Source organism: Dipodomys merriami, unplaced genomic scaffold (genome assembly GCF_024711535.1).
Source record: "Dipodomys merriami isolate MVZ:Mamm:240054 unplaced genomic scaffold, mDipMer1.0.p SCAF_29, whole genome shotgun sequence".
Taxonomy (NCBI): Eukaryota; Metazoa; Chordata; class Mammalia; order Rodentia; family Heteromyidae; genus Dipodomys; species Dipodomys merriami.
The window spans coordinates 4,460,189-4,475,374 of record NW_027204381.1 but is presented as its reverse complement, the minus strand read 5'-3'; the positions used below and the strand labels follow the sequence as shown (position 1 = coordinate 4,475,374).

General features: G+C 50.0%; 1 protein-coding gene across 2 annotated transcripts; it reads left to right on the top strand.

Moving 5' to 3' along the window:
• The first annotated feature begins 2,819 nt into the window (after positions 1 to 2,819).
• On the top strand, positions 2,820 to 15,110 carry LOC138838840 (roundabout homolog 4-like). Of its 2 annotated transcripts, XM_070038224.1 has the most exons (18): positions 2,820 to 2,938; positions 3,304 to 3,633; positions 3,847 to 4,004; positions 4,193 to 4,313; positions 4,549 to 4,676; positions 4,780 to 5,008; positions 5,493 to 5,605; positions 6,202 to 6,373; positions 6,523 to 6,708; positions 6,834 to 6,876; positions 8,841 to 8,977; positions 9,067 to 9,330; positions 11,722 to 11,829; positions 12,008 to 12,146; positions 12,271 to 12,507; positions 12,621 to 12,979; positions 14,197 to 14,403; positions 14,540 to 15,110. In XM_070038224.1, the coding sequence occupies exons 1-18, from the start codon at positions 2,869 to 2,871 to the stop codon at positions 14,548 to 14,550; spliced, it is 3,012 nt and encodes a 1,003-aa protein (XP_069894325.1). In that variant the 5' UTR covers positions 2,820 to 2,868; the 3' UTR covers positions 14,551 to 15,110. The 2 variants fall into 2 exon arrangements, with proteins under 2 accessions (XP_069894325.1, XP_069894327.1); XM_070038226.1 differs by lacking the exon at positions 14,197 to 14,403.
• Positions 15,111 to 15,186: the final 76 nt, after the last annotated feature.

The following is a 15,186-nucleotide window of genomic DNA, read 5'->3' as shown; positions in this document are numbered from 1 at the left end:
TTGAGGGGAGATTAACCATCATTCTGAATCATACAGATGTGAGTAAAACCAAATCAACATCACAATAATAGCAGAGAAGTTGCAGCCTCCCCAAGTACAGTCTAGAAGCAGGAGAGACCAAAGAAGGACTGCTCACAATAACATAATATAGAGTCCGGCTACTCCTGGAGTTTCTGCACTTGGGAAATCCCAAATTGGCTGTGTAGGGAGTCAGTATACTTGCCCTATCACATCTTTTCCTGTTACTTCCTCAGCTGACCTCAGTATCCAAATGCTAAATAGATCCTCTTCAGTCTGACCCCACAGATCCTTCCCTTTAATCACTTCTGTACTTTGTGGGTCACACATGGATCTATCCTTCAGGTCATGAATTTGGTCACCACCCTCCACGCTTTTGCTGTTTTTGTTGCGTGTGTGTGTGTGTGTGTGTGTGTGTGTGTGTGTGTGTGTGTGTGTGTGTGTGTGTGTGTGTGTGTGTGTGTGTGTGTGTGTGTGTGTGTGTGTGTGTGTGTGTGTGTGTGTGTGTGTGTGTGTGAGTACTAGGTCCTGAACTCAGGGCTTGGGCACTGTCCCTTAGTTTTTTCACTCAAATTTTTTCCCCTCTACTACAACTCCACTAGTGGCATTTTGGTAGTTGATTGGAGATAAGAGTCTCATGGACTTTTCTGCCTGGGTTGAGAGATCCATAGATCTCAGCCTCCTGAGTAGCTAGGATTACAGGTATGGGGTATAAGATTACAACCAGAGCCACCAGTGCTTGCCCCATTGTGTGTTTTTGAAACAGGATCAGCCTAGGCTGGTCTCAATCTCACTGTCCTCCTCAAAGTTTCCATTTTCCAAGGGCTGGATTACAGGTTTGCATCCCCATACCTGGCTGCATTTCCACTTCTAAAATTCCATAGTCTATCTTCTGATTCCAATTCCTGCCCTTCCAATTTGGTCACTCTAGTCCATTCCCTCCATCTAGTCTTTATCCCATAAAACTCCCCATTTTGCAGAGATCATGATCTGATTTCTGTTCTAATGGGGTGTTGGTCTCAGTTCCAGGGGAAAGGGGGAGGAGGAATGAAGGAAGCCTCCCACTTGAGAGGCTGTTAGAACCGTGTCTGGACCTCAACCCAGCTGGGAGGGGGAGGAAGGGAGGGAGTCAGCGAGGTTAGGGGCCCAGCAGAGAAACAGGCCAGAACAATTGAGAACAAAGGCTGGATACTCTTCCGCTGAGCCCCAGAGCTTGGCCTTGGCCTTCTGTGAACAGCTTCAGGAAATGGCTGAGATTCCAGATTTAGAAGGAAGAGACCTGTAAACAAGGACTAAAGCTTTGTGAGCAGAGAGCAACCCCTCCAGACTACGAGGAGGCTCTGGCATGACGGGCTGAGAAGCTACAGAGCCTGTCCACTGTAGACATGGGGTCTCAGAACTGGAAAGGTCCTTCACTCTTTTCCAGAAGCAGAAAAATAGCCCCAAGGAGGAGGCACAAATAGTTTCAGTGAAGGGATGCATACGAAAAATAAACAAATAGAACAAGCTAACCTTTCACTTATAATCAAGCACTGTCCATATGAAGTCCTTTTTATGTTTTATCTCATTTCATGACGATGATAGCTCTTGAAATAGAATTTACTTTAGCATTCTCATTCTACAGATAAGGAAACTGATTTGTGTAGGGTTAAGGAATCTAACCAAAGTCTCCCAAAAGCTTTTTTCCCCTCTCTCTGAGCAGAATACACACACGCAGTGGGAATCTCCCAATTTGGCCCCAAAGGTCTGAGTCATTCCCATCTTTTGCCCTCCCCACCCCCAGCCTCATCTGTCCCTAGGGAAAGAGACCAATAACTGATCCACAGCAGCACTTTCCCACTTAGCATTCTCAGCCTGCAGCCCTACTGCCCTCCATTCTCAGCTTATTCCTGCTGTGCCCTGAGCCTCAGCATCTCTACTTTACCCTAACAGATAGTCATCCAGAGGCAAAACAATAAGGACTGAGATTCAAGGAGAAGCTTTCCATAGAGTGTTAGGAGTGAACAATTAAGACTACAGGTGGACTTACAGTCAATATGAACCTCCCTTTTCAACAACAACAACAAAAATCCAAACTGGTGGCTCACACCTCTAATCCTAGATACTCAGGAGGCTGAGATCTGAGAATGATGGTTTAAAGCCAGTCTGGACAGACAAATCCATGAGACTTTTATTTCAGACCAGCAAAATGCCAGAAAGTGGAAGAGTGGCTCAAGAGGTGGGGGTGCCAGAAGCCAAGAAAGAGAATGTGAGCCCCTGAGTTTAAGCCCAGCACACAAAACAAGAAAGAAGAAAGAAAAAGAAGAAAGGAGGAAGAAGGAAAGAAGAAAGGAAGAAAGGAAGAAAGGAAGGAAGGAAGGAAGGAAGAAAGAAAGAAAGAAAGAAAGAAAGAAAGAAAGAAAGAAAGAAAGAAAGAAAGGAAAAGAAAGATAGTTTCAGACTAGCCCAGTATAGTAACACATGCCTATAATGGCAGTAGACAGGAGGTAAAAGCAAGAGGATCATGAGTTCAAGACCAGCCTGGACTATTTAGCAAGACTCAGCCCACCCCCTTAAAAACAGAAAGAAAAAGAAATCTCAAACTAGGCTGGAGGCAAACAGTACAGCAGGGGTTATGGCTAGAAGGGTAGAGGTCAGAGAATTTCTCACCTCTGGTCTCCTCCCAGTTCTCCAAGGCATTGAGGGCTAGGCAGGAAGCATCCGTTTCCTCAAAGCCGCTTCCCTACTGGGACAGAGTCTCAGTCACAAACAACTACCACCACCCCACCCCACCCCTCCTTTCCTTGCTGCTGTGAGCTCAGAGTCACTGGACAAAGTGCCTGCGACTGGGTCGGAGGCCTGGGAGCAGCGATGGGCTCTGGAGGTGTGGGCCTTCCCAGGACCTGGGGGCCTCTACCTCTCTGGCTTCTGTTCATCATGGGTAAGTGAGGCTCCTTTGCTTCCTTTTTGACGTTGGGTTACCAGAGATTGTATTATTGTTGCTGTTGTTGAGTGATGGATGATGATGATGCTAATGATGTGTGTGTGTGTGTGTGTGCGTGTGTGTGTGTGTGTGTGTGTGTGTGTGTGTGTGTGTGTGTGTGTGTGTGAGTGACAGAAAGAAAGAGCTATCTAAGCTTTGGCCTTCATGTTGTACATGCTGACTTCTCCCCTCCCAGCTAGCTTATTATTTGGAATCAGCCTTCAGTAGCCCAGTACCGGCCATCAATCTCCCACACCAGAGAGAGAGACGAGGCACGGGGCCTGTGGTGCTCAGACCAGGCTCTGTCTCCTTTTTCCTCTCAGGAGGCATGGCTCAGGATTTCCCACCCCAGATCCTAGTTCATCCCCAGGACAAGCTGATCCAGGGTCCCGGCCCCATCAAGCTGAACTGCCAAGCATCAGGACAGCCTCCTCCCACCATCCGCTGGTTGCTGAATGGGCACCCCCTGAGCATGGTGCCCCCAGATCGCCACCACCTCCTACCTGATGGAACCCTTATGTTACTGAAGCCTCCTGTCCAGGGCCAGGCCCACGATGACCAGGCGCTGTCGGCAGTTCTGGGTGTCTACACATGTGAAGCCAGCAACCAGCTGGGCACAGCAGTCAGCCGAGGTGCTCGGCTGTCTGTGGCTGGTGAGGCCTAGGAGGGAAGGCTCAGGCTAGCACCTGTTATTAGGGGAGGCCTGTATTGGGAACTGGGGAGGAAGAGCAGGGTTTGAGCCATTGCTACCTGGGAGGCCTGGGAAGTGGGCAAATATAAAATGGGGGAGGGAGGGAATGTGCCAGGAAATGCCAAGGCAGAACTCTGGGTCCCAACTTCCTACCTACTTGCCATCTTCCCCACAGTCCTCTTAAAGAATTTCCAGATCCAGCCTCAAGATGCAGTGGTGACAGTGGGTGAGCAGGTGATTCTGGAGTGTAAGCCACCTCGGGGCTACCCAGAACCCACAGTCTCATGGTGGAAGGATGGAAAACCCCTGGTCCTCCAACCAGGAAGACACAACGTGAGTGAAGCCCCCAGGCCCCACATGTCATCTTGTCCTTGGCACATCTGGATACATCCTGAAGGACTCTCCTGCCCCATGGAGCCCAGGAGATTGGAGCAAGGAGGGGCAAGAAGGACTTAAACAACCCTCCAACCTCAGAGCCCTTCTTCCCATTGAAGACTTCACCCTGTACCTCACTCTGACAGGTGTCCAAGGGTGGCCTGCTGGTGGCAAGAGCAAAGAAGAGCGATGCAGGGAGCTATATGTGTGTGGCCTCCAACAATGCGGGACAACAGGAGAGCCAATCAGCCAGGTTATCCGTCCAGGGTAAGGATGGAGGGAGGGTCCAAATTAGGTGGGACCCTCCAGTTAGGGTAGCATGGTCTAGCGTGGTCTAGATCCTGGTCTAGGCTAAGCCTGAGACCAGGAGCCAATTGGTAAGGTTCCCTGAGTGAAGAAACTCACCCATGCTGGAATAGAAACAGGAATGCTCGGAGAGTGTGGGTTCCTCTATTTCACATTGGGACTGTGGGTCTCATTCCAGTCCTCTGTTCCTCTATAGAGTCCAGGGACCACAAGGAGCCTCTGGAACTCCTAGCCGTGCGCATCCAGCTAGAAAATGTGACCCTGCTGAATCCAGATCCTATGAAAAGCCCCAAGCCTGGGCCAACTGTGTGGCTTAGCTGGAAGGTGAGACTCAGGACTTAAGGGTGAGAGCCTGTACAGAGCTCCAAAAACCACCTGGCATGAGCTTCCTGATCCATTCCCCTTCCTCTGACTCCTCCCTTCCCAGGTGAGTGGCCCTGCAGCCCCTGCTCAGTCCTACACAGCTTTGTTCAGGGCCCAGAGGGTCCCGGAGGGCCAGGGAGCTCCGTGGGCAGAGGCCCTGCTGGATGGTCGGCAGAGCGCAGAGCTTGGGGGCCTCCTGTGGGGTCAAGACTACGAGTTCAAAGTGAGACCATCCTCCGGTAGAGCTCAAGGTCCTGACAGCAATGTGCTGCTCCTGAGGCTGCCCGAACAAGGTCAGAGACAGATCCTCCCAGACCCAACAATAGATCCCAGATTCCATCTATTTTTTTCTCGGTACCAGTTACTATGTCTTGAACTCAGGGCCTCGCACTCTTGGTTAGCTTTTTTGCTCAAAGCTGACATTCTACCAACTTGAATCACACCTCCATTTTGCTGGTTAATAGAGAGTCTCACAGAGTTGTCTGTCCAGGCTAGGTTTGAACTGAGATCTTCAGATTTCAGCCTCCTAAGTAGCTAGCATAACAGATGTGAGCCATCAGCAACTAGGCTCTCTTGACCTTTAGATTGTCTCAGTCCAATCTGGGGAGATGGAAAGTCTTATTCAAGGATTCCCTTCTACCCTGGCCAGGCAAGCAGAGCTGGAAGAAGCTTCTATTATCCTCAATGGGACTCTAACTCAATAGGATGCCAGCTTTCAAGCTTAGAAAAGACTCTTCTCCCTTAGTACCCTCACAGTCTGTTTTTCCTTCCCTTCAGTGCCTAATGCTCCACCCCAGGAGGTGACCCTAAAACCTGGGAACAACAGTGTCCTTGTGAGCTGGGCCCCACCACCTGCCGAAAACCATAATGGCATCATCCGTGGCTACCAGGTACTGCTGACACAGCCTTTCTTGGTAGATGGCACACCTGTTGTCCTACACTCCCCCCATCCCCTGCTCTGCCCACCAAGAAGTGATACCTGTGCCAAAAAGCAAAGGAAACTTAACTTCTTGTTGAGCAAGGACTGAGCATCAGCCAGACTCTGCCAAGCAATCTACCGACTCTACCATCTCATAGTTGGCCCCGAGTTATTAATTAACCCTCTTTATACCTGCAAAGTGAAATGAACATCATAGACAGAAGAAACAGAACCAGCCATGCTAGTGTCACCTGGAAAACTTGTTGGGAATGAAGATTCCCAGGTCTTCTCCCTAGGTTCTCTGAATCAGAAACTTAAACGATGAGCTTGGACACCTGTACCTTATAAAGTCTCCAGAAGAGGTTTGAGAAACTGCTGTTCCCAGGTATAGTTTAGCCTATTTCTAGACAGAAGTCAATCTAGAGAGAAGTCTCTCGTAGAAGAAGGAAGGATCAGGGAAGAGAATGTCAGGTGAATGTCAGGGCAGGGTGCCTCCATTCCCAGAGTCTGATCTGTAGATGAAGGGATGTCGTCTAGAGGTAGCTGATCATCTTTGCTCCTGTCCAGGTCTGGAGCCTTGGCAATACCTCCTTACACCCAGCCAACTGGACCACAGTGGGGCAGCAACAGACCCAGCTGGAGATTGCCACCCGAATGTCAGGCTCCTACTGTGTGCAAGTGGCAGCAGTCACAGGGGCTGGAGCTGGGAAGCCCAGTAGCCCTGTCTGTCTCTTTTTAGGTGAGAAACGTATCTACATGGTCATCCATATCCTTCAACCCCCATACCACCCTCCTCTCTCCTAGTCTCACACTTCTAGCTCCTTCCTCTTCTCTGTTGAATGATCATTGCCCTGCCTGCCTTGCCCCTGAGCTCCACATCCCATACAGAGCAGGCCATGGAACAATCAGTCCGAGAACCCAGTGAGCAAGGTCCTTGGACGCTGGAGTGGCTGAGGGCCACCTTGAGACGGCCAGAGATCATTGCCTGCGGGGCTGTCCTGCTCTGGCTCCTGCTGCTGGGCACTGCGGTGTGTATCTACCGCCGGCGCAGAGCTGGGATGCACCTGGGCCCAGGTGAGTGAGAGGACCTCTCTGGGGTCCAGGCCTCTCCTGGGTTCCGTGAGAATATTACAAGGGGTTTAGATCTCTGACCAGAAAATGGAGCCTTTGCATTTACCCTGTCTCTCGCTTTTTCCAAGGTATGTACAGATATACCAGTGAAGACGCCATCCTAAAACACAGGTGAGAGGCAAAAAGATGTGGGGACAGGGCATTGGGGGCTTGAGACAGTAAGAATTGGGACAGGGAATTAGATGAAGTTCTCATCTACCCTACTAGTACCTGATGATGTGCTAGACTTTTGAGTGACAGTGAATTTCCCTTTTGCTAACGTTCTACCATACCACTTGATGGCAGAACAAACTGAGAGTCATAGAATTTAAGTGAATTTGCCAAAGGCTTCGTAACCTAGTAGCTGGCTTTCCAAACCCCTACCCGTGCTCTCGTACCTCCTCTCACTAACAAGACACTGCACTGTCCTGCTAGCTCACGCTGCAAGGTGAGTAGTAACCAATACAGGTAACCACTTCTAATGTCTACTTTTTCCTGAATTGCCAGCGTCTACCTAGTGCATTCTGTGAATTACAGTCTTGCATGCGATCCACCCCACTTCCGGCAGAGGGCGTCCAGACCTAGGTTCTTATCGTTTAGACCCAGGGCCAGCCTGCATGCACTTCTGTTCTAATTTGGCTGACAAAGCAAGTCTGTGGTTGTGAAATTCTAAGAAAGAAACTTCTTTTAAAAATGTGCTGTGTTTTCCACCGAGCAGCCATTTCATTGCTCTTCTCAACTTCCCAGCTCATCATCTGGTTAGATTTCCTAGAGTAGTTTTCACAGCCTAGGTCTGAATTATTTGACAAAAGTATGTCAAGCACCTAGGCCCTGGGCTGCCAGTTTGCTTTTTGATACTCAGCCCAAAGCAGGGTTCCAAGCTGGCTAGCTGGCAGAGTCTTTCTGTACTCAATGCCTTTGGTCTTCAAGCCACCTCCCGGCCTTTATCTGCTCTGCTCCCCTGTCCCCTCTCCTTTGTCCTTGAGGGAAATGCAATTCTGATTATCTGGTCTATTGCAATATTCTCCATCCATCAAGAAGGAGCTGTCTAGGCAGAGACAAGCATGAGAACAATCTGGAGTAGTCCACGGAAAAGCAGATGGGGGAAATACACGGAAGAGGTCAGGTAGAGAAACATTAGTGAAAGATTGACTGTTAGGAGGGGAAGAGTGGCAGTGCAACCAGAAATAACCTGTTATGCCCAAAGACGGGCCATTTGGGTTGGATGGGGGCGTAAGTTATGAAATGGGTCTGAGCAAAGATATGGTTACAAAGCTGGAAGCCAGGCTAGCCACACCAGGCAGTGGGGCTCTATCTTGATGATGAGGGAATGAATCACTGAAGGCTCTAGGCAAAGAAGTACCTTGGTCAGCTGCCTGTTCTTAAAAGACATTCAGACAGCTGGAAGCTAGCATCCACATAGCAACCTTGTGCTTTACCAGCTGAATGATGTCACATCCTCAGTTAGACTTACAGCATCTGCCCTGTAGGAAAGCTCTATTGTTGCCATTTTATAGAGGAGGCAATGTGGGCTTAAAGCATCTAATAGATTTACTAGACTGGGCTAAGCTGTGGTAGACAGGGATTTTCAAACCAGGTCTGTTCGTCACATCTGTTCCTTTTATTTTTTCTCCCCTCTGATACTGGGGCTTAAACTCAGGGCCAGGGCACTCTCCCTTCGTATTTTTACTCAAGGCTTGGAGCTCTAGTACTTGAGCCATACCTTCACTTTCAGCTTTTTGGTGTTAATTAGTGATAAGAGTCTCATGGCCTTTCCTGTCCAGGCTTTGAACTGCGATGCTCCGATCGCAGCCTCCTGAGTAGCTAGCATTATAAGCATGAGCCGCCAGCTCCTGGCTCATCTGTTCTTTTTGTCTCAGCATCCATAGCTGTCTCACTTTAATCCCTTTCTGCTCTGAGCAATTTAGACTTCCCCTGATCCCTCTATAGAAGGGCTACTAAGTCAAGGCACCAACCAGGTCTGAGAACTTAAGGAATCTATGAAGGGCTGAAAGTAGCAGGAAAGATAAATCCAGTACTACCACGTCCTCAACTTCCACCACCTCCCACCCCTGGTCCTTCGCCCATTACCTCAGGATGGACCACAGTGACTCTCCTTGGCTGGCAGACACCTGGCGTTCTACCTCTGGCTCTCGAGACCTGAGCAGCAGCAGCAGCCTCAGCAGCCGGCTGGGAGTGGATCCCCGGGACCCGCTAGACTGCCGACGTTCCTGTGAGCAGGCCTCATGGGGCAAGGGGCTCAGGGATGGGATGTAGGGTGGGATACTCTCACCCTAACTGCTGTCATTTTCTTTTCTGCAGTGATCTCCTGGGACCCCCGCAGTCCCGGCGTGCCCTTGCTCCCAGACACCAGTACCTTTTATGGCTCCCTCATCGCAGAGTTGCCCTCCAGGCCCCCAGCCCGGCCAAGCCCCCAGGTTCCAGCTACCAGGCACCTTCCATCCCAGTTGTCCCGGACCTCCAGCCCCTGGCCCAGCTCAGACAGCCTCTGCAGCCGTAGGGGAGTCTCTTCTCCACGCTTGTCTTTGGCCCCTGCAGAGGCCTGGAAGGCCAAGAAGAAGCAGGGTAAGGATAGAGAGGAGACTCGAAATCTGGAGCTAGTGATGGGGAGAAGCAAGAGTAGGAAATGGGGTGGGTGTGGCCTGCTGGCTTTGAACTGGTGTGAGTGCCTCTTGTAGACACAGGTCTTTCCCCACTCAGAAGCACTCAGTCAGGAGTGTGTCCACCTCGGCTTTTCTTTCTGATGCAGGGCTCTGTTTCTACAATCAGTCCAACTAGAAAACATTGAATAAATACCACTGTATGCCAGACATGCTGAGCTAGTAGGCACAGGCAGCCCTTGTCCCAGTCTGATGAAAATACTGACCAGCATACAAGTTAATCCTAGAGCCAAGAGAAGGTGGCCGGTGCTGGCAGGAAGACCCAGGCTCATAGGGACTGGTCTTCACACATTCTACTCAGGTCTGCTTGGGTACAAACTCCCAGCTCACTTCTCAGAGAGGAATGGGTAGAGCTGGCCCTCCTTCCCTACACTCATTCTTAGACTCAACCATCTGTAGGTTAAAATATATTTGGCAAAAAATAAATAGCCTTTGTACTGAACATGTACAGACTTTCTTGCCATGATTCCCTGAACACTACAATATAACTACTTATATAATGTTTAGAGTAGGTATTATAAATAATTCAGAGATGATTTAAGATGCACAGGGAGATCTGGGCAGGTAATATACCATCTTATTTAAGGGACCTGGGTTTTTGTGGATTTTAATATCCTTAGGGGATTATGGATGTAGCCAAGTGGTAGAATTCACACTCAGGATAGATGAAGCCCTGGGTTCAGTTCCTAGCACCAAAAAAGAAAAGGAAGCCTCAAGTGGTAGAGTGATTGCCTAGCAAGTGCAAGGCCCTGAGTTCAATCCCCAATAATGCTAAAAGACTTTTTTTTTTTGGTCAGTCATTGGGGCTGAACTCTGGGCCTGGGCGCTGTCCTTCAGCTCTTTAGCTCAAGGCTAGTGCTCTACCACTTGAGCCACAGCACCACTTCTGGCTTTTTCTGCTTATGTGGTGCTGAGGAATCGAACCCAGGGCCTCATGCATGCAAGGCAAGTACTGTACCACTGAGCCACCTTCCCAGCCCTGCCAAAAGATTTTTTAAAGAACTTATTAAAAAAAAAAAAACAGACAAAAAGAGCTGGGTGCTGGTGGTTCACACCTGTAATACTACCCACTCAGGAGGCTGAGATCTGAGGATTGCTGTTTGAAGCCAAACTGAACAGGAAAATCCATGAGACTTTTTGCTCCAGTAAACTGCCAAAAAGCCAGAAGTAGAGCTGTGATTCAAGTGACAGCCTTGAGCGAAAAAACTAAGGGACAGTATCTAGGCCCTGAGTTCAAGCCCAAGTTCTGGCATATGCACATGTATACAAAAACATACAAGAAACAACTTTGTTGAGGTATAGTTAATATACAATGAACTGAACATATTTAAAGGGTAAAACTTAATCATTCTTTTCTTGCTTTCTTTCTTTTTTTCCTTCCTTTCTTCCTTCCTTCCTTCCTTCCTTCCTTCCTTCCTTTCTTTCTTTCCTTCCTTCTTTCTTTCTTTCTTTTCTTTCTTTCTTTCTTTCTTTCTTTCTTTCTTTCTTTCTTTCTTTCTTTCTTTCTTTCTTTCTTTCTTTCTTTTTTTGTTGGTTGTGGGGTCTGAACTCTAGGGCTGGGCACTGTCCCTCAGCTCTTCAGCTCAAGGCAAATGCTCTACTACTTGAGCCACAGCACTATTGGTTTTCTGGTGGTTTATTGGAAACAAGAGTCTCATGGACGCCGGGCGCTGGTGGCTCATGCCTGTAATCCTAGCTACTCAGGAGGCTGAGATCTGAGGATCGCGGTTCAAAGCCAGCCCAGGCAGGAGAGACCGTAAGACTCCTATCTCCAATAAACCACCAGAAAACTGGAAGTGGCGATGTAGCTCAAGTGGTAGAGTGCTCGCCTTGAGCTGAAGAGCTGAGGGACAGCGCCCAGGCCCAGAGTTCAAGCCCCACCACCGACCAAAAAAAAAAAAAGAGTCTCATGGACTTTCCTGCCCGAGCTGTCATCCTCAGATCTCAGCCTTCTGAGTAGCTAGGATTACAGGCATAAGCTACCTGTGCCCAATTTTTATTTTATCCTCAAGACCATCCTTTGAAATAACTGTTTGTGAAAAGAAATGAGCTCCGACAGGTTAATGGACTTACCTAAGGTCACAGACCTAAAAACCTTTGTCAGTCCAGTTTTCCTTCTGTCCACTAAGGCTGCCTGGATGCAGGTGGTTGTAGATTAGGATAGATTCTCTCCTAGTTTCTCTGGTTTCAAGGTCCAGTGCTGAAATGAATAGTAAAGGTAAAGACAGAATCTTCAGTGGGGTCTGAAAGACCACACCCTGGCTTGTCCACAAGTGGCCACCTCTTTGTTTTGCAGAACTGCACCAAGCCAATAGCTCCCCACTGCTCAGGGGCAGCCACCCCATGGAGCTCTGGGGCTGGGAATTGGGAAATAGAGCCACCAAGAACCGTTCTGAAAGCCCAGGTGAGAGGGGGGGTTTGAGGGGGAATTGGGGTGGGGAAGCAGGCCACCGAGTACATCAGCCCAGGCTCCTTTTCATGGCTTGTCCTTTGGTGTCTGTGAGACTGGGAATGGGGTTGGGGCCAGGCAGGCGGGGGTCTGGGCTGAGAGCCCTTCTCAGGCTCTGGCTTTTGATCTTTAGGAGCTGTACCCCGAGGTGTGGTTGCCTGGCGGGCGCTGGGACCACAGCTCCTGCGCAACTCCAATGAGCTGGCATCCCGCCCGCTCCCTCCAGTACCCATTTCTGCTCGAGGAATCCTCCCTCAGAGTCCACAGACCCAGTAAGAGGGCATCGGGTCAGGAAGCAGGGCTGGTATATGTAGGTGGCGAGGGGGAGTGTGTGCTGGGATTGGATGTGAGCTGGGAGCACTCAGTCTTCTACCATGTCTCTCTTCCCCCAACCAGGCACTTGGTGGAGCCCCAGGCTCCCTCCTCTGACCCGCTGCCAGCAGACCCACTCCCCGGTGTTAGCCCCTGCAGGCCTCCCAGTCTCCAGGCCTCATCCCTGTCTGGTCCCAGCCCAGCTTCTAGCCGCCTATCCAGCTCTTCACTGTCTTCCCTGGGAGAGGATCAGGACAGTGTACTGACCCCGGAGGAGGTGGCACTGTGCCTGGAACTCAGCGAGGGTGAGGAGACCCCCAGGTGAGTAAGGGATAGCCACGGATCTCTATGGGGGTACGCGTGCCTACCTCATTGGGCCTGTTTCTGCCACTGTGCCCTCACCATTGCACTGTTTCCAAAATTGCCTCTTCCAGGAACAGTGTCTCTCCGATGCCAAGGGCCCCGTCACCTCCCACAACCTACGGGTACATCAGTATCCCAGCAGCCTCGGGGCTAGCAGACATGAGCAGAGCTGGAGGGGGAGTCGGGTCTGAGGTGGGGGGCTTGTTGTGCCCACCTCGGCCCTGCCCCACCCCCACCCCCAGTGAAGGCTCCCTGGCCAATGGTTGGGGCTCAGCCTCCGAAGACAACGTTCCCAGTGCCAGAGCCAGCCTCGTCAGCTCTTCCGATGGCTCCTTCCTTGCGGATGCCCACTTTGCCCGTGCCCTGGCAGTGGCTGTAGACAGCTTTGGGTTTGGTCTGGAGCCCAGGGAGACAGACTGTGCCTTCACTGGTATGTGGAATCACCCCATCATACTTCTGACCTTTACCCCCTCAGTATGGACACAGCTCCCATAACATACTCTCTCTCTCTCTCTCTCTCTCTCTCTCTCTCTCTCTCTCTCTCTCTCTCTCTCTCTCTCTCTCTCATTCATTCATTCTAGCCAAGAGGCTTGGTTTCTTAATTGTTATTATTATCCTCATGGCCATCAAAATAGCTAGTTTGTATTGAATGATAAAGGAGTCCAACCATGAGAAATGCTCTATATGTTAACAACCCTGAGTGAGAAATACTCTTGGGGGGGGGGGAATGAGGGGGTCATGGAGCTTGAACTAAAGGCTCAAAGCCTGGGTGCTGTCCCTGAACTCTTTTGCTCAAGGCTAGCGCTCTATTCCTTTGAACCACAGCTCCATGTCCAGTTTTCTGGTGGTTAATTGGAGATAAGAGTCTCACAGACTTTCCTGCCCAGGCTGGCTTTGAACCACAATCTCAGATCTCAGCCTCTCTGAGTAGCTAGGATAACAGACTTGAGTCACCAGTGCCTGATTCTGAGGAATATTTTTTAATCCCTCCTTTTCAGATTAGATAACTATAAAGTAAGTTTATTAACTTGCCAAGGATCACCCACAGAACAAAGACAAATTGTACAATTCTAAAGCAGGGATGTAATCCGTTGTATAGCCTATTCCTCTACCTGTTACCTAGACATGGGTCCCAGGGAAGGTCACCCTCAGCCTCTCCATTTTTTCCTAATCCAGTGATGTATGTGACTCTGCTCCTTCTGCTCATCCTGTCCATGGAGGGAGATTGAAGAGTACCTGGGTCCATTATCAGGCCTCATTGTCCCCTTTTGGATTCCCTTCCCCCAGTAACCTGCAGATCTCCCATATTCATCTTACCCTGACTCTACTCTTTGCCCACAAGGAAAACAATAAAGCTTATAGCAAATGAGGGGACAAGGACTGTCCAGGAAAGAAGGACCTATAACGGACAGAGAAGAATGCCAAGAAACAGGAGTGTTTGGAATAGAGGCCAGAGCTGGGCTGAGAGGAAATAAGTCAAGCTTTTCTCTGTAATGAAACCCGCTGACAGCCAGAGGATATAGCCACTGGGACTGGTGGGCTGAGTTGAGGGTAGATTAGAGTTAGGGTTGTATGTGTACCCAAGTTGGTCCTGAGCTTTCTGCTAAAAGTCAAAACCCCCACGGACACCTCTTCCCTCCTTGACAGATGCCTCCTCACCGCCCTCCCCACGGGATGACCTCTTCCTGACCCAGAGCCTCTCCCTACCCCTATGGGAGTGGAGGCCAGACTGGCTGGAAGATGCTGAAATCAACCATACCCAGCGACTGGAAAGGGGGCTGCCTCCTTGGCCTCCTGACTCTGGGGTCTCTGCCCAGAGAAGTCGGCTTAGTGGTGCAATGCCCAAGGCTGGTAGTGAGTGTCTCTCTGCTTGGCTAACATGACAGTCTTCATCTGGGGGGATCCTGGGGAGACAGCCTCAGAGAGGATCGGGGTTTGGCAGGGAAGATGGGAGCAAGGGGATAACTCCACTGTTCTTCAACTTCTCCAGATTCCTCGTGAACTGTGTCCCTAAAGACTGCCAGAAAAGCCTGAGGACCGCCCTTCCTGTCCTCCCGCAAGGCCTGGCCTATGCCTCTCTGCCGTAGGGGTCTACCTTCTCCGAGCTTCAGGGGAACTCTGCTGCTGGGTTGTCCAAACAAATGACAGCAAACCACAACAAGAGCAAGGCAAACCCTGCGGGAGCAAGGGAGCATCTCACTGGACTCGAGGACTCTCTCCAGCCCTTCTCACTGCCAGGACCTTTAACCTAAGGACAGCCCTGCTTCCTGCTCTCTCCATGTGTGTTGTTCAAGGAAAATGAGGGGCGGTCAGAAGAATCTTTGTGGAGGACCATGGTAGCAATGGGACAGGGCCATGGAGGAAAGTGCTTCTCTCCTGATACACAACATAAAGAAAATAAAGAGTGATGCCAGGCCCTACCCACCTAGTGCCAAGGCCTAGAGTTCAATGTTGGGCCTGGGGAGGAGGCTGAAGGGAGGTTTGACAGTGGGGCAAAAGTACTCCTCCCGATGTTACTTTGAGCTTAAGGAACTTGATACTATAAAACTGTCAAGACTTGAGTTCTGTCAATCATTTGTTGGAGCACCATTTTGGGAAGTACACTTGGGAAGGGTATCAGGATACCTGGGTTAAGGA

Bases quoted from the DNA above. Each gene is read 5' to 3' on its own strand.
- LOC138838840 (XM_070038224.1), top strand. From the start codon at position 2,869: ATGGGCTCTGGAGGTGTGGGCCTTCCCAGGACCTGGGGGCCTCTACCT. The intron at 2,939-3,303 runs GTAAGTGAGGCT...TTTTCCTCTCAG, and splicing joins CTGGCTTCTGTTCATCATGG to GAGGCATGGCTCAGGATTTC. The intron at 12,980-14,196 runs GTATGTGGAATC...CCTCCTTGACAG, and splicing joins GACAGACTGTGCCTTCACTG to ATGCCTCCTCACCGCCCTCC.